The 23175-nt window shown below is 34.0% G+C and overlaps 1 protein-coding gene across 1 annotated transcript in view; it reads left to right on the top strand.

The window, feature by feature from the left end:
* BUB1B (BUB1 mitotic checkpoint serine/threonine kinase B) overlaps positions 1-23175 on the top strand; it is a 43724-nt gene that overhangs the window by 3796 nt on the left and 16753 nt on the right. The window contains exons 3-12 of the mRNA XM_010965137.2: positions 3151-3210; positions 3624-3768; positions 6991-7187; positions 13840-14009; positions 15081-15292; positions 15467-15558; positions 16777-17006; positions 20711-20823; positions 21354-21469; positions 22046-22095. Coding sequence (XP_010963439.1) covers positions 3151-3210; positions 3624-3768; positions 6991-7187; positions 13840-14009; positions 15081-15292; positions 15467-15558; positions 16777-17006; positions 20711-20823; positions 21354-21469; positions 22046-22095 — 1385 coding nt within the window. The remainder of the gene's footprint in view (positions 1-3150; positions 3211-3623; positions 3769-6990; positions 7188-13839; positions 14010-15080; positions 15293-15466; positions 15559-16776; positions 17007-20710; positions 20824-21353; positions 21470-22045; positions 22096-23175) is intronic.

Raw genomic sequence — 23175 nt, forward strand, 5'->3', positions numbered from 1 at the left:
TATAATTACATAAATGTTTTACTAATATATTAAATACTGAATCTCTTGTCTAATACATGACCTGCCTTTTTCTACTCCATTTTGATTAATGGTACCAAAATTCATCTGAATGACCTTACTTCACTGCTCTGTCACTCTAATTTTATTTGGTCTATTAAAGTACTTAGTATGTATTTTATTTAGTTCATTAAAGTAATTATTACATATTAATTTACATACAGTGAAATGCCCAGAATTTAAGTGTATGTCTAATCAATTTTGACATGCATTTCAAGACACAGAACATTTTTATTACCTCAGAAAGTTCTCATGCCCCTTCCTAATTATTCTTCTTCCCCTCCTTCATGAAGCAACGTGATCAGATTTTCATCACCATAGGTTACTTTCGTTTATTCTAGAATTTTATATAAGTAGAATCATACGGTTCTTTCAGTATGTTTGTTTAGGCTTTTTCATGTTTCGTGTTATCAGTAGATTGTTCCTTTTTATTACCGAGTAGTGTTCCATTTGTTTATTCATTCATCAGTTGATGGACATTTAGATTCTTTCCAGTTATGTGCTTTATAAGTAAAGCTGCTATGGATATTCTTGTGTAAGGCTTTTTGTGAACATAGATTTTCATTTCTCTTAGAGTAGAAATGCTGGGTCATAGAATAAATGTATGTTTAAATTTTGAAGAAACTGCTGGTTTTCCAAAGAGGCTGTAACATTTTACACTCCTATCAGCAATATATGAGGGTCTGTTTGCTCCAGATCCACTCCGGTATTTGGTGTGGTTAATCTTTCTCATTTCAGCTGTTCTGGTGGACATATAATAGTATCTCATTTTGGTTTTGCTTTCCATCTCCCATGTGAGCACTTTTTCACATGTTTATTGGCCTTTTATATCTGTTCTTTTGTGGTGTATTTGTTTAGCTATTTTGCCTAGTTTTAAAATTGGATTGCAGGAGTTCTGTATATAGTCTGTCTATCAGTCCCTTATCTATACGTGTTACAGATATTTTCTCCCAGTCCATGGCTATCTATTTTCTTCATGGTATTTTTTGACAAACAGAAGTTTTTAATTTTGATGAAGTTTAATCAATTAGTGTTTTTCTTTTAGTGCTTTTTGTGTCTTCTCTAGGAAATCTTTGCTTGCTGCAAAGGTGCAAAGATATTCTCCTGTAATTTCTTCTAGTAGCTTATTTTAGCTTTTATGTTTAGACCTGATTCATCTTAAATTTATCCTTGTATATGGTGTGAGGTTGGAGTAAAAGGTCTTCTGCAACCACCCCCAACCCCATATGAATGTCTAGTTGTTCTACCTCCTTTTTTTCCCTCTGTTTTATAAGGGGGTGGAGGGGTGATTAGGTTTGTTTATTTATTTGTATTTGGAGGAGGTATTAGGGATTGAACCCAGGACCTTGGGCATACTAAGCATGCATTCTACCACTTGAGCTATACCCTCCCCTCTGCCTCCATTTGTTGAACAGGTTTTTTTTTCTTTCCCCATTGAATTGCTTTGGGGCTCTTGTCAAAATTCATTTGATTGTGTATGTATGGGTTATTTCTGGACTCTATTGTGTTCCATTGATCTAATTGTCTATCCTTTCACCAGTTATATATCGTCTTGGTTATGACTTGAAGTCAGGTAGAGTGAGTCTCCAACTTCTGTTGCTCTTTTTCAAAATTATTTTGGCTATTCTCGGTCCTTTGCCTTTCTAAATTTTAAAATCATCTTGACAGTTCTCGAAAAGAGACTGTTGGGATTTGGGTTGGATTGCATTGAATCCACAGATAAATTTGAAAGATCGCTGATTTTTATCAGTATGTGTTGGATTTTTTTGTCACAATTTCCGCAGATAATGTGCTTATCTCATACGGAAATCACCATATTAACTACATAATTATGGCCCCTTTTCTAATTTCTCCTATTCTTAAAATGTTACATGATTTATCTTTTTGAAATCTGTGCTTACATATTCGATATTTTCCAATTGAAGAACCACTAGTGGCTTGAAAAGGTGGACTCCAAATTCTTTAAATTTACATGTAAAGCAGTCCCTTCTTACCTCTCCAGTATCTCATTTTATTCCCAATACTGACTTTATGTTATAGCTTGCTTTCCTTTGGATGAATTCTCACACTTTGACAACTTTATTCAGTACTGATTTCCCTCTCTCTTGGAAAACTCTCTTTTTCTTTCAAATCTTAAAGTTCCTTCAGAGTCCCACCTTCTAAGACTGCTTCTGTGATACTTCTTTTTGACTTCATAAAGCCTTTAATATCCATTCTTGGCAATTGTAATATACTGTGCAGTTCTGTATTATTAATTTTTCCTTTATGTACTGTCTTTCTTATTAGAGCATAAATTCCTTTGTGTCAGGGACTATTTTTATCCTATATGTCAAACATAACCGCTTATACAGTTTTTATTGACTAAACACTTATCTAAATTGTGTTTTATTACCCAATACTTTTCCTCTATTCTAACTGGTCAATCTTAATGTAGTCTTAGCCTTCTGCCTTTCCCAGCTCTTCACGAAATCATATTTTACACTTTCTCTGAAGCATTCATTCACTTTATATATGGTATAATTCTCCCCTGACTAATGTTACCCATGGAATTTTTCTTTAAGATTCTTATTACTATATATTTGTGTGTGTGTTTATTTAGTGTCTTCAGTACTCTCATACACATATAAAATAAAGCTATCATTTATTGAGTACTTACTATGTCTAAACACTTCACACTTAAGACTAGTCAACCTAATAAGATAGGTACTATTATTATCCCCATTTTACAGATGAGGAAACTGAAAACAAAGTTTAAATAGCTTTTCTAATGTCACTCAGCTAGTGATTAGTGGAGCTTTATTGGAACCTAGGGAATCTTGTTCCAGAGCTTTAAACTGCTGTGTAATACCGCTCTTCTATATATTGTCTTGAAATTTCTCCAATTTCTACATATTTTTTTCTTCCTGTTATGTTATCAGGCAGAATCCTGATTATTTCTGTTCTTTTACTTTTTGTTTAACAAACCTTCAAACTCCAGTGCAGTTATCTAGATTGATATTAAACACTTAATAAATGAATACAAATGAAGGTGACACTTGCTTATTTGGCTCTTACCACTATTGTTTATGCTAATATTTTCTGTTTAAATTTCAGGGCATTTGAATCTGAAATTCGATTTTATGCTGGAAATGACCCTCTGGATGTTTGGGATAGGTGGGTCTTTTTTATTTAACAAGGGCAATAGAAACTTACAGATGAGTTTTTTATGACCATGCTTCTCAAACTGGGGTATATGGAGCAGTGTTTTAGAGTAGAGGGTAGTGTTTTGGGGACACAGAAACAGAATAATCATAGTGTATCTTCCTGAGTTATTCAGGACTGAAGAAATGTAAAGTTTGTATTATGTGACTGTGAGCTCCACCCTTCCATCACCATTCATATTACTTCCCAGAGGTACATGTTAGCAATATTTGGAAAAGTTTGAGGGATACAGGCTTAGGGCATGTCACTAAGGACCTCTAAACATACTTTCAATATGTTAGATATTTCTGATTTAAAATATTTGCTCCAGAATGGGTCTTAGAGCAAGACATGCTAAACTTTAAAATTATTCTCTTCCCATTCAGGTATATTAACTGGACAGAGCAGAACTATCCTCAGGGGGGGAAGGAAAGTAATATGTCAACGTTATTAGAAAGAGCTGTAGAAGCACTACAAGGAGAAAAACGATATTATAATGATCCTCGATTTCTCAATCTCTGGCTTAAGCTGGTAAGTCTTTCTCAAGTGCCACCTGAATTTAAAATATTAAATCAAGAGATTTTTCTCTAGAGGTTTTCTTGTACACCAAAAACTGGCAAAACCTCAGCCATTTGGTAGATACTATACATTTAATAAATACTCAATATTTGTTAAATTATTTCTACTTTAGAGGTGGATTTTACTATAAGGCTGTTTTTTTTAATCCCTTTAAAAGTGATCATAAGACTTGTATATCTCTCTGTGGGAGTGGTTTATTTATTGATTATAAACATCTTTGGGCCATGCAGCTATACTGAGGGATGATGTGTAGAAGCCAACACTTAGCAGTAGTACAGTTGTTTGGGGAAAAGCTTTTATAGGTGATTCTGGTATCCCTTTCTCCCCTTTTTGACTCATCACCATAAAAAAAATGATGTTTATTCTTCATCTCTTTGAGTTTCCTTCACCTAGTGTGTTACTACAATTAAAAATATTGATCTGACCACTTTATACCATCTTACTTGACATGTACTTCTGCTAAGAACACTTTTGAGGATTTTTAAACATCTTCATAAAAATGATGGCCAGGATTCCTCAGACATTAATTTCATTGCTTTTATTTTAAAAGAGATTAGAAAAAAGCAAGTGAAAAATATTTAGAATAGACTGTTAGATGATAGATATTGGATAAAATATATATAAAATAAATTTAAAAATAAAAAATTATTTTAAAATTGGTAATTAGGTCATTCTAAATAATAGAATATTTACGACAGCCATTGTAATTGATAAAGTAATACATTGGAAAGTATGAAGATTTCTGGCTAAAATATATCTCTTGAGGAGGACTTTTTTCAAATGTTATTTTTTCTTTTTTGTGTATATATTTTTATTGAAGTATGGTTGGTTTACAATGTTGTGTCAGTTTCTGATGTACAGCATAATGCTTCAGTCATACATGAATCAAATGTTATAAATTTTTAATGGATTTGGTGATCTTTACACAATTACTACCAGCTGAAATCCAAAGGATGTGAGGAAGATGAAATTTTCTGCTTTCAAGTTGATTTAGAAAATACATGATGCAGATCCTAAGTAGTACATTTCAAAGCCCTGTATTGTGAATGTAAAGACACTTACAAGTCACCAAAAAGATTTCATGAATTAAATATTTTTAACTGACCAATAATTGGTTAATCATACAAATCTGATCTATGTCAATAAGGTGGTAAGAAACTAGTAGATTAGGTTTATGAAATGAAAATATAGTTTGATTTTCAGACAGCCCTTCGTCCTATGAGGAGGATTTATCTTAAATTTCAAATAGTTACTAATATAGGAATTTGGGTTGAATCCTGAAGGCTTGATTATCTTGATTTCTGTAGGATGTTCGACGTATCTCGGCATCCTTATGGACAAGTTGGAGAAATTACCTTAGGGATAGTAGTTACAGGAATTTATAACAAAGGGTGGCACACAAAGAATGCTAAATAGATTTGTTAGTATGGAGACTAAGATTCCTGGTGGTACACTAATGGATTTTGTTCTTCATTCTATCCTATATAATACTCTTATATATGATTTATTAAAAGGTTGAATTAGATAAACCTCTAATGTGACTTTTAATCCCAGGATTCTATGATTATATTTAGTTGGAGCTATTAAAGTAACAATTAATTGGAATAATTTCTTTGTTCACTGTGTTAACCTGGTGCTGGTACTGAAGAGCAATGATTATTATAAAGTAAAAAGCATAGTCTAGGCCAGTACTACTGAAAGAATGGTCTTTAGACTCTTTAAGATAAGTACAAAAATTGAGAATAAGCATTTAGAAATTTTGTCAACAATTTCACATTACTACAACATCTAAGTGCATCATCATTTTTCTGGTAACTTCTATTATAGTTTTTAAAAATATCAGTCAACAATAGAATGGAAACTTTTAAACACACCCACACTCCCGAAACTGTTCCCTTCACCAGTGGTAATCTGAGAAGCACTGGTCTAGATAATCCTCAAGTTCGAATAATCAGCTTTAGACTGATCAGCAATAATCTGAACTTTGTACCTGGATAAAAAGATGCATATTAAATTATTTTGCTGTCTTTTTCTTAGGAGGAGTAACAGATGGGTTCCTCACACTGCTCCTTTCTTTTGCTTTGTGGAAAGATTCCTCCAGAGTTATTTATATAAGGGATAATAACAATCTAGCTAAGGAAAAATTTGTTCTTAGAAAATACCCAGTATTTTTAGTTGAAAGTGTAAAATTGTTTTAGTTTGGCTTTTTAAGGGTTACCAAAAAGATATGTTTAACTTTTGAATCTATTAATCTAACCATCTTGTCCTTTTATTTATATTATTTCTTAAGTGATCTCCTTCAGCACTCTGGAATAACCTGATCTGTATTGGTTGTCCCATGCTGCACCAGAACTATTCAGAAAGCTGTTAATGAAATGTAATCAATTTTAAGCTTTATTTATGTAGTAATTGATATCAAGGACTGGATCTTACACTGATAACACGTTCAGAATTGTAACTGCTTGAAACAACATCATGTAAAGGAGAGCATTACTAATTTGGATAAGCAGAAAAACTCCATTTACTGAATTACTGCAAAATTAAACTATAAAATACTAGTTGCTTTTGTCAAAAATATAAATGAAGCATTTCATTTATTCAACCTTTTTCTACCAGAGCCTGGCTCGGGACTGGAATGTAATAGATAGCAATGTTTTCTGCCTTTGTGGGGCTTGCTTTATTGGGAAAGACAGATGGTAAGCAATTAATTGTAAATGTAACAAAAGAGAAAGAGGGAAAGTATTGAGTTGTATAGTAATATATACAAAGAGGACTTAACTGAGGCTACAAGTTTGGAAAAACTCCTGTTTTGCCTGTACCCCTGCAATCTTATAGTCTTCTATGTCTTTGCATATGCTATTTTCTCTGTCTAAAATGCCCTTTCTTTCCCATTCTCTACCTTAAATAAGTGTATTCCTCCTTAAGAGACATACTTCAGATGTCACACTTTCTTGAAGTCTTTCCCCCCATCTCTTTTTCTTACAAATCGATCTTTTACTTTCGTCTGCATTTTAGGTCTTTCCAATATATTCTTTATAATGTTGTATTATAATCAGTGTATTTTTTTCAATGCAGAAACTAAATACAGTATCTCCACTGATTGTTTGGCACATAATAGATACTCAGTAAGTCAAGAGAAATTGGTTAACTGTTAATGCTTTCAATTTGTTACAGGGGCATTTATGCAATGAACCTTTGGATATGTACAGTTATTTACATAACCAAGGAATTGGCATTTTACTTGCTCAATTCTATATCTCATGGGCTGAAGAATATGAAGCTAGAGAAAACTTTAAGAAAGCAGATATGATATTCCAGGAAGGGATTCAACAGAAAGCTGAACCACTGGAAAGACTGCAGTCCCAGCACCGGTAAACTGCTTCTCTGGAGCTTAACTCTTTAAAACTAATAAGAGATATAAACAGTCATTTTGCTTCTGAATAAAGTGCTCCCCAGGGATTAGCAAGTTAACTTAGTTACTATTCAATTTTTAAAAAGACATATTTAAATATTTTCTACTGTGGTAAAATCTACTCTTTGGTGTACAGTTCTATAAGTTTTCCCAAGTAAACAGAGACATGTAACCGTTACCATGATCGAGATACAGAATAGTTTCATCACTCCATAGAATTCCCCCATGATATATCCCTTTGTAGTCAACAACTACTCACAATCCCAACCCCTGGCAACCACTGATTAACTCTCCAGCCTTGTAGTTTTCCTTTTCCAAAATGTCATATAAATGGAATCATACAGTGTATAGTCTGGCTGCTTTCATGTAGCCTAATGCATCTGAGTTCTAAGAGTTCTTTATATAAGTCTTTTGTCAGCTAAGTGATTTGTAAATCTTTTCTCCCAGCTTAAGTCTGAGAGTGTCTTTTATAGAACAAAAGTTTTTAATTTTGAAGAAGTTTAACATAAATTATTTCTTGAATGGATCGTGCTTTTGGTATATCTGAGAATTCTGTCTAGCTGAGGGTCACAGAGATTTTCTCCTGTATTTTCATGCTGAAATTTTAGTTTTAGTTTTACTTTTTACATTTAAATCTGTGATCAATTTTGAGTTAATTTTTATGGAAGTTATCAGGCCTTTTTTTTTTTTTTTTGCATGTGAACCTCGGTTTATTCTTGTGCCATTTTATTAAAAAGACTTTCTCCGTTAAATTACCTTTGCATCTTTGTCAAAAATCAGGTGATCATATTTGTGTAGATTTCTTTCTGTTACTGAGTGAAACTGATTTGTTCTGTTGATCTATGTGTCTATCATCGCTGTATATCACACTGTCTAGATTGTAGTTTTATAGTATGGAAATCAGGTAATATGAATCCTCTAACTTTGTTCTTTTTAACTCTTCTAGTTCTTTTGACTTTCTATAGATTCTAGAACCAGCTTTCTGGGATTTTGATTAGTATTGTACATGAACAAGATATGGTTCTCCATTTATTTAGATCTTTGATTTCTTTGAGTGGGCTTTGGTATTTTTTATCTTTCAAGGAATTGGTCTATTTCATCTAAGTTGATGAGTCTATGGGTGTAGAATTGTTCATAGTATTCTCTTATTATCATTTTAATGTCTGTAGATTATGTAGTGAACTCCCTTCTTTCGTTTTTGATACTGATAATCCTCACATTGGTCTTCTCTTTTTTCTCTGTCAGTCTGAGTAGAAGTTTATTGATTTCTGTTGATCTTTTTAAAGAATCAGCTTTTGGTTTCATTGATTTTTCTCTTAATTGATTTTCTGCTCTTAATTTTACTAACTTCTGCTCTTTATTATTTCCTTTTTTGTGCTTGCTTTGGCTTTAACTTGCCCTTATTTTCTAATTTAAGGTGGCATTTGTAGCACTGATTTCTAGAACTTTCTTTTCTAATAGAAGAAATTTCTGTCTAACCACTGCTTTAGCTGTACCCCACAAATTTTGATATAATACTGTATTTTCATTTTCACTCAGTTCAAAATATTTCCTAATTTTCCGTATATCTTTTGATCCATGGGTTATATAGAAGTGTATTATTTAATTAGGAAGCATTTGGAGATTTTTCAGATATCCCTGTTACTGATTCCTAGTTTAATTCCATTGTAGTTAGAGATCATAATTTGTATGGTTTCAATTCTTTTGTGTTTATTAAGTTTCATTTTATGGTCCCAAGTATGGTCTATCATGGTGAATGTTTTATGTATACATGAAAAAAATGTGTGTTTTCTGCTGTTTTGGAATGAAATGTTCTGTAAGTGTCATTTAAGTCAAGTTGATTGGTAGTCTGTTCTGATCTTCTATATCCTTGCTGATTTTCTGTCTACTTGTTCTATCAGTTATTGAGAGTGGAATTTTGAAGTCTCTTTTATGGTAAATTTATATTTTTCTTTTTTTAGCTCATAGTAAGTCTTGCTACATATATTTTGAAGTTCTGTTGTTCGGTGGGTACACATTTAGAATTCATCCCTTTATCATTATATAGTGTTCATCTTTATCCCTGGTCATACTTGTCCCAAGGTCAGCTTGATCTGATATTAACACAGCCACTCCAGCTTTCTCTAGTTTGCATGAATATCTTTTTCCTTTCTTTACTTTTTTTTTTTTATATGAGTTTCAGAGTTGTGCAACCATAGCCACAATCTAATTTTACAACATTTTTAACACTCCAAAATGGATCCCATGCTCATTAGTAGTCCCTCCTCATACCCACCCACCCCAGTTCTAGGCAATCACTAATCTGCTTTCTTTCTCTGGATTTGCCTATTCTGGACATGGCATATAAATTGAATCCCACTTTATGTGGTCTTTTGTGACTGGCTTCTTTCACTTAACATGTTTTCAAGATTCATCGTTAGGTAAACATAGTTGTGGCATATATCAGTATTTCATTCCTTTTTAAATTTTTTTGTTTGGTTGTTTGTTTTGGGGGGACATTAGGTCTATTTATTTATTTATTATTAGTTTTGGGTTTTTTTAATGAAGGTACTAGGGATTGAACCCAGGACCTCATGCATGCTAAGCATGTGCTCTACCATTTGAGCTATACCCTCCCCCTGCCTCATTCCTTTTTGTTGCTGAATAATATGCCATTCTATGGATATAATACCACATTTTCTTTATCCGTTCTATGGATGTACCACATTTTGTTTATCCATTCGTCATTTAATGGGCATTTAGGTTGTTTTCATTTTTTGGCAATTATGAAATAATATTGCTACAAACATTCATATTACAGGTTTTTGTGGGTTTCTTTTCACTTTTTTTTAACGAAGGGTATTCTCTTTTTATTGTACATAGTTGATGTACAATGTTATAAAAGTTACAGGTGTGCAATATAGTGATTCATAATTTTTTAAAGTTACACTCCATTTATAGTTATCATAAAATATTGGCTGTATTCCCTGTGTTGTACAATATATTCTTGTAGCTTATTTTATACCTAGTAGTTTGTACCTTTTAATCCCCTACTCTTATATTGCCCCTCCCCTCTTCCCTCTTTCTGCTGGTAACCACTAATTTGTTCTCTATATCTGTGAGTCTGCTTCTTTTTTGTTAGGTTCACTAGTTTGTTGTGGTTTTTTTTTTTTTAGATTCCACATATAAGTGATATACAGTATTTGTCTTTCTCTGCTGACTTATTTCACTTAGGATAATCCCCTCCAAGTCCATCCATGTTGCTGCAAATGGCAGGATTTCTTTTTCTCATGGCTGAGTAGTATTCCACTTTATATATATATACCACATCTTTATCCATTCATCTACTGATGGACACTTAGGTTACTTCTATATCTTGGCAATTGTAAAAAATGCTGCTATGAACACTGGGGTGCATGTATCTTTTCAGATTAGTGTTTTTGGTTTTTTTTTTTTCAGTTATATACACAAGAATAGAATTGCAGGGTCATATGGTAGTTCTATTTTTAGTTTTCTGAGAAACTTCCCTACTGTTTTTCTACAGTGGCTGCACCAACTTACATTTCTACCAATAGAGTACAAGGTTTCCCTTTTATCCACATCCTCGCCAACATTTGTTATTTGTGGTCTTTTTGATGATAGCCATTCTGACAGGTGTGAGGTGATATCTCATTGTGGTTTTGATTTGCATTTCCCTGATGATTAGTGATACTGAGCATCTTTTCATGTGCCTGTTAGCCATCTGCATTTCCTCTTTGGAAAAATATCTATTCAAGTCTTCTGTCCATTTTTTAAGAAGATTGCTCCTTTCACTTTTAACCTGTCAATGTCTCTACATTTTAAGTGTTTTTATACACAGCAAAGAGTTGGATGTTGTGTTTCTCTCAACTTTCACAATATATTTTATATGGCCTATTTAGAACATTTTAATAGAATTATCAATTTTGTGGGATTTAGAGCTATTATTTTATTATTTGTTTTCAGTTTATTCTCTTATCTTTTGTTCATCTGTTGCCCCTTTCCTGCCTTCTTTTGGATTATTTGAATATACTTAAATAGTATTTCATTTTGTTTTATTAGCTTTTTTTTTTTAAGTGGTTGCTCTAGGGTATGTAATACATATATCTAACCTTTCACAGTCTACTTAGAGTTAATATTTTACCACTTCGAGTAAAACATAGAAACTTTATAACCATGTATGTTCTTTATCTTCCCTACTTTTTTGGTATACTGGTCACATGTATTACATTTACATACGTTGAAAACCCCATCAGACAATGTTATAGTTTTTGCTTTTAACAGCCATACCTAGTTTAAAGAACTTAGGAGAAAAAAAATAGTCTTTTGTATTTACCATTTCTGTTCTTTATTTCTGAAGTTCCAATTTCTCCTCTGATATTTCCCCTCAGCCAGAAGAGGGTTTTTTAAGCCATTCAGTTAGAGTGAGTCTTTTGCCAATAAATTCTCTTAGTTTTTCTTCATCTTCATTCCTGAAGGATATTTCACTGGATGTAGAATTCTGGGTCAAAAGTTCTTTTCTTTGAGCATGTTAAAGATGTTCCACTGTCTTCTGGATTCCATGATTTTTGATGGGAAATCTACAGTCGTTTGGATGGTTCCTCCCCTCTTATGTAATGTGTTGATTTTCTCTGGGCAAGTTTAAGATTTCTTTTCTTTAACATTGCTTTTCAGCAGTTTCATTGTGATGAGTCTAGGTGTGATTACCTTTGCATTTAATCCATTTGGGATTTACTGGGCATTTTATATTTGTAAATACATGACTTTCACAAAATTTGAGAAGTTTTCAGCCATTATTTTTAAAATACTTTTCTATTCCTGTATCTTTTTCTTCTGGGACTTCAGTTACACATATGTTAGACTTTTTGATATTATTCTACAGATCCCTAAAGCTCTGTTCATTTAAAATAATTTTTTACCCTTTATTCTTTCTGTTCTTAAGGGTTGCCAACTTTTATCGATTTGTCTTCAGGTTCATTTACTCTTTCCTCATCCATCTCCATTCTGATATGGAGTGTATCCAGTAAGTTTTTTATTTTAAATATTGTATTTTTCAGGTCTAAAATTTCCATTTGATTCTTTTTTATAGTTTCTATGTGTGCTGAGAACTTCTATCTTTCCATTCATTTCAAATACTTTTACCTTTATCTCATGGAGCATCATTTTAGTAGCTACTTTAAATCTCTGTCTGAAAATTCTAATGCTTGGGTCATTTATGCTTGTATCTATTGATTTTTTTTTCCTGTGAGAATTAGTCACATTTTCCTGGTTCTTTGCATGTCAGGTAATTTTGGATTATTTCCTGGATATTTATCCTGTTATTATTAGACTCTGGGTCCTGTTGGTTGATGTCCCCTGGAGAATGTTGATGTTTTTGTCTTATTACTAAGCAACCAACCTTTAGATATCATAATTTCCTTTTCATCTTATATGGGTATTGATTCCGGTGATAGTTCAGTTTTCAAAACCTTTGGGTCTATCCTATGTGTCTCTTGCTCTGGGGTTAATCTAGGACTTGGATGGTGGTTTATATTATAGTTCAGTTTTCAGACCCTTTTCTGTGCAGCTTTGGGTCTGCCCTGTGTATGCATAGCTCAGGAGTGAGTCCACTGCTTGTGTCAGTTCATATACAGAATTAGGAGATTCCCTTCTTCAGCTTATCCTCTTCAGTATTTCTCCCATAATCATTGGCCCTCAGAGTCCCCTTGTCCCAGTCCTCTGGCCAGAAAGATGCAGTTTCTGTAGGAGTTTTAGTTTTCCATACCACCAGTGTAACAGTTCAAAACTGTGAGGGAAAGAGAAGAAGGGAAAAAAAACAGGAAACAAACCTGCGTGGGTTGTCTTCAAGTTTGACTCCTCTCCACAGTCTACTTGCTTTTGTTTACTTTTCAGAGGGCTCGGTTGCTTTTTTGTATTTTGTCTAGAGTTTTAAATTCTAATTAGAGAGAGGCTATCGTGGGCTTATTCCATCTTGGCCAGCATTTGCCATTTATTCAGTTTTTTACCCTTTTGATAATACTTAAACTTTGGCAGAAGCACAGGAAGTTGTCTTAAAACTTCTGCCAGCTTCGCTAAAGTAATATGTCATGTTGGATGTAACTTCATTTCATACGATTCAGAAAGAATAGTGGGGTGGTGGGGAGGGTGGAGATTCTGTGTAGAGAGAAAAAGAGACATACAAACAGTGATAAAATAGATGTGGCAAGATGTTAACAATTTGTGAATCTAGGTAAAGGGTATATAGGTGCTCATTTACTCTTTCAACTATTTTGTAAGTTTAAAAAGGTGATGGGAAACTCTGATCTTAATAAATTCTATAATCTTAATCTTAATCACCCTGATCTGATCCTGAGATCAACCTACTGGTACTCTTCAGAGTATTTTTAATTGGTCAAATTTGGGCATATACAGGGGGAGCTAAATCATTCTAGCCAAAACCTTCTCTAATTTCAGCGTGGCTTTCTTTATTCTTGAGAGAATAAACACTTTCCTTTGGTTATTTTTGTATATTTGTTCCCCTATCCTACTCTTCTCCCTTGCTTCAACAAATTAGAAATTTTGAATCTGGTGAGTAGTGGTCATCTCACCAAGTGTTAATTGTCCATTCTCTTTAGACAATTCCAAGCTCGAGTGTCTCGGCAAACTCTGTTGGCACTTGAGAAAGATGAGGAGGAGGAAGTTTTTGTATCTTCTGTACCACAACGAAGCACACTGGCTGAACTAAAAAGCAAAGGGAAAAAGACAGCAAGAGCTCCAATCAGCCGTGTAGGAGGTGCTCTCAAGGGTAAGTTTAAGTGTTATTATTGGAAGCTGTTAGTCTTGGGTGGTAGGCAAATTATGTAAGGAGATCATGTATAAACATATATATGTGGGCACTGTCCTAGTGTTCTGAGTACTAGGCAGCAAAAAAGGAGAGCTGAGATCATGGTATGCAGTAAAACCAAAACATATCAGCATTTTGTGTCTTAAGAAAAATCCAATACGTAGGAAGCATCTAGAGTTTGAGTTGTGAGTTGAAAGAAGATGTGCAATAATACAGCAAGTATTATCAAAGTAAAGCTTACATGTACCAAAGCCTCAAAGAATGTATTAATTTGGTCTTCAGCTTTTTGGGGCCAGAAATTAGGCTCTCATTATATACCTAAAGATGATCAGCAATAAGCGTTTCTTCAAATATACAATTTTTTAGGGAAATTTTAGGATCACAGCAAAATTGAGCAGAAGGTACAGACAGCAATAAGCTTTTAACCAAATTTATAGCGGTTAGATGTGTCAACCAGATTTTTAAAAATTCTCTTATCCCACTCCTGGCATCAACTTTTAATGCTCAGAATGTTTCTTAGAGATCCTAGAGTTTGGGCAAAGGGAGTATTGTCCTAAAGAATATTTCATCTAGATCATGATTAAGCTGGATTCTAATTAGCAGCCCCACAACAGAGAATACCACTAATAAATTGGCTGACTTGTTTTTTCTAGATTCAGTACTTTTCAGCTGATTTCCACTGAGAGAAAATTTTAAACTGAAAAACAAAGATTAAGATTAGGTTAGTCTCTGATAAAATTAGACACTATTAGAATGATGACTGAAGGAAGATGTAGAATTTGTTTTTTGGATATCTATGAGTAAAACATTATAGATGAGGGAAAGGAGGAAGGGTATGAGTAACAAATACAGAATGGATTTAAAAATTACTAACTTGATACATTTAAGTTTTTTAAAATTATTATTTAAAAAATATGCATCTATGGTATTAGAAATAATCTCCTTGATTTGAGAAAGAATTAGGTATACTTTATTGGGCATCTAAATTGATAATTAAAGGTTTTACATGAAGTTTTAATAATTTTCTCTTAGCTCTAAGCCAGAACAGAGGACTCCAAAATCCAGTTCCTCAACAGATGCAAAGTAATTCTAGAATTACTGTTTTTGATGAAAATGCTGATGAGGCTTCCAGAGCGGAGTCTAAGCCTACAGTCCAGCCATGGACAGCACCCCCTGTGCCCAGGGCCAAAGAGAATGAGCTGCAAGCCGGCCCTTGGAACACAAGCAGGCCTTTGGAGTACAGGGTAAGGACTCTTAGATCCAGTGCATTAGATTCGACATAACAACAACTTCAAACTTAGAGTAGAGGAGTATTTTTAGCATCTCTTTTAATTCCTGTTGAATAATTAGGCATGGTCTGCATATGTTGTGTCAGAATGTAAAACTATGGTAATTTTAGTTTTCTTCTTTATCGCCAGCCTCGTGGCAGTACAGCTTCTATGACAGCTGTTCCCTCTGTGCTTCCCAGTTTTACTCCATATGTGGAAGAGACTGCACAACAACCAGTTATGTGAGTTTGGTTTCCAGATATTTTGAGGTGGGAATTATTAAGAGTGATCAGGAGCACCTATCTTAGTTCCCAAAGGCATTTTCTCCTTTGTGGGGATGAAAGTAACCAGACAAAGTTTTGTTTCCTTTATGTCTATATTTTTTGGAGTATGTTAGGGCTAAAAGACCATTTGGTAATATTCTTATTAAGGAATAAACTTAATGGGTTTATATTTACATTATTGTAGTCAAAAGTAGTCACTGTGATTTAAGTGAGGTGTTCTACCTTTGTTATTGACAGTAATTAGAAATAATGGCAGTTTTTCCTCTTAACTTCTTTTTTCTTTCTGGATGTCTTTTTTGTTTTCTTCCTAACCCTTGGGATTTCTGTTTATAAGAAAAAGTATGATCTGTGATGATTAGATATCAGGCAGTCCAAGGTTTAGTCTAATATGTAATATTGCGAGGTTCTAATACTAGGTCGTGTCCCATTGCAAGAGTTTCCTCAAAACTAATCTATAACCCCTTGCTATATGCTAGGTATGATGTTTATGCAGGTTATTCATAGATGTCCTTTATCAGTTGAGCAAGTTGAGGAAGCCTTTTAAGTATGTAGATGCTTGGAGCATTAAAAGTTTGGATTCAGTGTACCTGAGGTAAGGACCAGGTATCTTCAGTTGTAAAAAGTTACATAAGGAAATAAATATATAAGTGATATGTAAGTGATTCTGAGCCACAGCCAGGATTGAGAACATCTGCCCTATCCTGGTTGAGGCACTATATTTCATTCTTTTCAAACCTACATTACCATTCTTATTCTTCCCCTTCAGCTGAGAAACTGGAATTTCACATCATCAGTTCCCCAAATGCTGTATTCCTAACTAATTTTGGGGGATGCTTAAGAGTGGAAAATGGGCTTTATTGCATAGGTTAATTTCATTTTGTACACTGGGTTTGATTAAGATATGGTATTTAGCTTTATTTTTACCTGTAAATAAGCTATTTGATAACACTAACTTATAGCTAATTTCCTTCCTCATCATAGTAGTGCTCAGAACATAACAGTTGATGGATCATGTAAATTATTTTTAACCTCTATTCTCAATCTTACTTGTTTTTGTTTTTGAAATCTATTACATATAGTCCCTGTACTTATATTGTTCCTTTGTTTTGTCAAAGCATGTAAGAAATAACTCATTTGATCTATTATGGTGAATAATCATTATCTTGCTTCTTTTAGGACACCATGTAAAATTGAACCCAGTATAAACCATGTTCTAAGCACAAGAAAGCCTGGGAAGGAAGAAGGTGATCTCCTGCAAAGAGTTCAGAGCCATCAGCAAGAGTCTGAGGAGAAGAAAGAGAAGATGATGTACTGTAAGGAGAAGATTTATGCAGGAGTTGGGGAGTTCTCTTTTGAAGAGATCCGGGCTGAGGTTTTCCGGAAGAAATTAAAAGAGCGAAGGGAAGGTATGTGTATTGATCTAGTTCAAGTTTGTAAAAATAACTTAGGTGTAGGAAGGTTGATTTGATATGTTAAGTCTGAGGAAAATTGCCCCATTGTGTGTACCTTTATGTGATGCTTCTATGGTTTCTGTGTTTCTCTTTAAGTTGAACTTCTTTTGCTGCTTTCCATGAAACCCCTGGGGAAAAACACTAAGCAACTAAATTTGTGTTCAAAAGTAAAGGAGGAGAAGCTCTGAACTGCACGAACAATTCATATTTCCCTGCAATAGGCAGATAGCGATAATCCCTGACGTGCATGTACATGCCGTGCCTTTACATTAAGTGCTTTTCCTAATATTTTCTAAATATTTCACTTTGAAAAACTGGAAATTTGGGGAAAATGGGAAATGGTTCTGATTCTGAAGCCTAGAAGTACTTGGGGGCAAGAGGTAGTACAGAACAGGCTTAGAGTAGGAGAGTATAGCATTTACAGCTTAAGGCATTAGAAGATGAGCGAGAGTACAGAAAAGAAGGTAGGGAGTCCAAAAATGAATTTCATCCATTTAGACATTTTTACTAGGATCTATACCAAGAAAGAAGAAATAAATGTTTGAGTTTTGCATTTTTTTTTTTAAATCATACGCATCCAGAATAACCTACAATTGTAGCTGAGCTCACTTAACAGGATATGGCATTCATAGGGCTAACTTGGAAACTTAACCATCACTCATAATTTATTTGAGAAAAAAATTATTTCAGAGTTCCAGGTGACAAGTTAGAAGCAAACCTCTGTAAAGCAGACTGTTAGTAAGTTTGGAATTGCCTTCATTTGTTACATCAGCTAGTGCCTTCCAAGCCTGACAAAAGTACTCTGGGCTCAAATAATACGTTGAAAAATGGAATCTCTCTGTGTAGGTAGGAGACAGGGAATGGTTAAAGAGCAAGGAGCTAGTTTAATAAAACTTTTTAAAAAGTAGGAATGACCCCAGCAAAGAAGCAGGCTGGTAAGATGGCTCATTATGGGCTAGAAAAGGAACTGGGTACTTAAATAAAAACTACTCTTTCCTAAAGGGAAGGATCTAGCTATACCAGGTCTATAAAAGTAAAATTGTGTGTTTTATTCTCAACTAGCCAAAGAAGGACCTGAGCTAGGGTTAGTTGGGATTTGAGGAGTTAAAAAGAGGTATTGACCTTTGAGGATATTATAATACTCATTTCCTAAGCTTGTCTCTCAATCTAGTTCATGAATGTGTAATTTCCACTATTTATAGCTTATACTCTTATAAATCCTCATGCCCGTGAGAAAGTGATTTCTTGTTATACTGAAAACTAGCTTCAAAGATGGTTGCTGACTACTTACTCTAAGGCAGATATACGAGAAATGAGAAAGCCACAGGCAGAGCCTAAAGTCAATTTTTTCTTCCCATTGCTACTTCCAGACCATTTTCCCTTTTCTCCTTTAAAAAGCTTCCTTCAGGTTCATGTCTTCCAATTTTTCCCTCCCTCTTGAACCTCTTTAAGTGATCTCACCTCTGACTTTTTAGTCACGTAGTCATTCATTAATTGACCAAGCACCTGGCTCATAGCTTACTTTCTGCCCCTACACCATCCACTATATTGTATTCACCTGGCAAAACCAATCCTGGTCAAATCCAGCTGTCTGCTCACACTCTGTACCTGCATCCAAGTAGTTTAAATGTAGCTAGAGAAAAATGCAACTGTATGTATTGGTCTCAGCTTAAAATTCTTGATCACAAATCTAAAACAAGCATTTACCATTGCCTAAAAGTCTTAACTAGTTTCTTGATAGGTGATTTTTTTCTTTCTGCTAAACAACTAATTTAATTTTCTCTCATATTTTCAAATCTTCTACATCTTTGTCCCTCCTCACATATAATCCTGTTTCTAACTTTATTGAGACTAGAAGGAATATAACGGTAACTCCATTTTCTTCCACCAAATCTGCCATATCTGCAATCTGTACCTATACCTATATACTCTAAAATTCTTTCTGTGAAAGTTAACATCTCTCTGTTCCTATCAAAGGAGTGATTCTTTTTTCTTCCCCCTGCAGCGTTTTCCCTTTTTACTAAACCATTCTCACCAATTTATACATATATACACTAATGTCTCCATTCTTTAAAGAAGGAAACAGACTCCATCATCCTCATGTTCTTCTCCAGCTACTACCCCATTTTTATACTCCCTTGCACAGCAAAATCTGGGGGGAATTGTAATCTTCTTTAATATCTATTATTTCTTCATGCATCCCTTCTATTCCATTGAAGCAACTCTGATCACAGTCTCCAGAAACTTCCAATGGCTGTTTCTCAGTCCTGATTTTTATTGACCTTTTGGCTTCTTTTGGCAGAGTTGATGAAGTACTACTTTATGAAATGCTTCTCTTGGCTTCTTCTTTGATGTGTATTCCTTCTCAGTTTCCTTTACTGCTATTCTTCTCATTCTTCTTCCTAAGGCCCAGAAGAAAGTCCTGGAATATTCCAGTTATCTTTTCTTTCTACAACTATCTTTAGGTAATAGGTTGAATACTGTTCATAGTCCATGGACTCTCAAATTCATATCCCCACCCCTGGCATTTCACCTGAACTCTAGACTCATAGTTTGTTGCCTGCATCTTTTGGCTATACTAATCCATTGACATTTTTAACGCAACATAGCCAAAAACAGTTATTGATTTCTGTCACAAACCACACCCCAAAATGCAAATGTACCACAGGCTTCCCCGTCTCAATAAGAGGCATCACCATGCACCCAGTTGATTCAAGCCAAAAAAAAGAAGTCATGTTTGATCCTTCTTTCCTTACCATTCCCCCACATCTCATGAATAAGCCTATCAATGTTACCACCAAAAATTTTTATATATCTTTAATTTATCACCATTCCCATTATTACCTTATTCCAAACCAGAGTCTTTTAGCTGGACTACTGCAGTTAGACTTTCTGCCCTTATTCTGGCCTTATCACAGTCCATTTTGTTCACAGCAAATTGTCTGTTTTAAAAAGTCAGGTCATGTCACTTAAAATTCTCCAGTGTTTTCTCATTGTCTTAGAATGTGATATAAACTATTTATGCCTACATTATTTGGCCCCTGCCTGCCTCTCCAATCTCGTCTTTTACTTTTCTCCCTCTTACTATGCTACAACCATACTGGCTGTCCTTTGGATCCTTGAACACAATGATCCTGCAATAGGGCATTTGTGCCAACTAGTCCCTTGGCCTAGAATCTTTCCCCAGATCTTTATATGACTGGCCCCTTGTTATCCAACTTACAGCCTTATAAGGTAACTTTCTTAGACGATCTTCCCTGATCACTGGACTTAAGTAGCCCCTGACCTCCATCCCCCTACCAAGTCACACATTGTCATTTCACCTATTTTATTTTTAACACTGATTTTCTTGTTAATTTGTGTATGTCTTTGTCCCCCCTCAAATTGAATGTTAACATCACATGACCAAGGACTTTGTATTATATAATACTAAAATGCTCAAAGTTGTGCTTGGTACATAATAGATACTCTATTTTTTTGTTGTTGACTGAATGAATAAAAGAATAGAAACCTAGACCTCAGGTTGAGGACTTTGCTTCATTTGTGTCATTCTCATCTGTAAAATAGTGTATGTGTTGAGGACATGAGCCCCAAAGACAGTTTTTGACAGAATAAATTGCTATGAGGAGTAATGCCTCAGCCAACTTTACTGTTTCTAGCTGAGCTACTGACCAGTGCAGAGAAGAGAGCAGAAATGCAGAAACAGATTGAAGAGATGGAGAAGAAGCTAAAAGAAATCCAAACTACTCAGCAGGAAAGAGCGGGTGATCAGGTCATTTCTCTTTTTTCAAAACATAAAACTAATGCTTATTGAGACCAATTTAAACAATATAAAAATAAAGAAGGTAAAAGTCCTGCCAGCACCCATTCAGAGTTTCTGGTAGTTTCTTAGCTATTAGTAGCAGCAAAGTTGAGCAGGAAAGTAATTTAACAAGTGACTTCAAATGGAATTTGTGGCATATAAGTGATGCAATTTATTGACTTCTTAGTTATACACTAAATCACTGTACTGTTACTTCTGACTTTAGCTTTTTATTCTAGTCATGAGCCATTAGTATGGGATTCGCTGAAGAAATTCAGTGTGTGTATATGTTTACCACTACTCAGTTGAGTACAACAGTACCAATTTATACTGCAAACATAAATTACTGGGAAGAACTTTTGCAGTACAGACATTTTATATGGCTAATGGATGGCTAGGGGAAGAGTATAGTAAAGTTAGTTTTGGAGCTAAAGCTTGAAAATAGGTAGCATTTTCTGGATAAGAGGAACACATTGATTTTGTTTATTTAACGTAAACAGCAAGAAGAGAAGATGTCTACAAAGGAGATGACCGAACCGCAAATTGCTTCAGAGTCTCAGGAAATACAAGGAATGGCTCTATCCAGTTCTGTTTGCCCATTAAACTCTTGTGGCAGGTATGACCACATTGGTGGAAGGGATGATGCTTATAGGGGGCATTTAGAAGCAGCCTTTGACTCTCCAGTGACTTAAAGTCTCCTTGACTTTTTTAGTATCAAGACATGATTTTTACAAGTCTCTCACAACATAAGCTTTGATGCTGATGAGGGAGGTTTGGATACTGGCTTTTTTCCATGAAAAAACATACATGTTTCTTATAAAAATTATCAAATATAAAAAATTTTGTAAATGATAAAACCACTCATTTCTACCACCAAAAGATGACTACTGTTAACATTGGTATATCTCTCCTTATGTGTTATTTTGGGTCTGTTTTATAAAAATGAAAGTTTACCATTTTGTAATCTGCTTATACTGTTAATGTAACTTAACATCTGCTATCAAATATATTTCCATAACAATTTTAATGATTGAAGTTTCTATCTTAAAGAATTCGGATTGATGGTACTAGAATATTTTCTCTATCTTAGAGTGAAGATTATATTTAATAAAAAAGCCTCTTGGACTTTTAAGAATTAAATAATTCCTTCTGTGGGTACCAAGCACATTTTTTAAAACAAATTTCTTCACAGGGAAACTTCACTTGCAGAAAATATTTCGCAAGAACAACCTCATTCTAAAAGTGAGTTGTATTTGACAGTCTGATGAAGAACTTGCTGATAACAGATGCATTATATAACAAGTATAAATACTTTTCTTGATTATGGTAAAAGGAGTTGAAAGAAGGCAGAGGGGGACTAAAGTATTACTGTTTCTTGGAATCATGGAATTCAGTTATAAACATATGATTCAAGATAGGTTAGACATTTGAAAGAATATTTTTGTGAAATGACTCATGCTTTAAAATACTCAGTTTAAATGTAAAATTAAATTTATACTAACTGCAAAATCATCTTCCACTCTAAGCTAAGCATATCAGTAGTACCCAACAGCCAAGACTGGAAAGTGGTTTTTTTAGAAGAAAGGAGGGAAAAAAAGCTTAAAACTAAAGCTGTTTTATATTAAATTTGTTCTCTTTTCAGAAACACGTTAAAAGTGGTAGAAACATAAATATCCACCTATATAAGTAGTTTAAAAAAATTCAGTTGAATCTAATTAAACCTCTAATTCTAACCATCAATTTATAGGAAATGCAAAGCCTGGAAGAGCATGTGAAGTAAAAATATACTTGGCAAAAAATCCAGCATTGTGTAGTAGACAACCCAGTTTCTAAAACAAAAATTTACTAACGAAAAAAAAAGCCCTATAGAATAAAAGCAATTTAAGAGGCATTTCAACTAGTCACAGTGTATGAATTTACTTTACATTCCTAATTCAAACTTTCTAAAAAGTTTTGAGTATAAAATGTGAAACTTCTGACTGGATATCTGATATTTAGAAATCATTAATTCTATAGATATGATCATATTTTGAGATTATGCTTTTTAAAAAAAGGCTCTCTCTGAGGAACATATACTGAAATATTTACAAATGCAATGTTACGGTATTTTGTATTTGCTTCAAAATAATCCAGAGTTGGGTTAGGTTTGGGGAGTAGTGGTGGGGAATAAAGATAAAACATGTTTAGATAATTGTTATTAAATGATAACTAGTTTTATATATTTGAAATTATTTATTATAAAAGACAAATAGATTGTCTTTTTGCTTTCAAACAATAAAACTGTTAATTGACCTAGTTGTCCTGAAGAGTAGGGCATTTACT

Source organism: Camelus bactrianus, chromosome 6, assembly GCF_048773025.1.
Source record: "Camelus bactrianus isolate YW-2024 breed Bactrian camel chromosome 6, ASM4877302v1, whole genome shotgun sequence".
In the NCBI taxonomy this organism is placed as follows: domain Eukaryota; kingdom Metazoa; phylum Chordata; class Mammalia; order Artiodactyla; family Camelidae; genus Camelus; species Camelus bactrianus.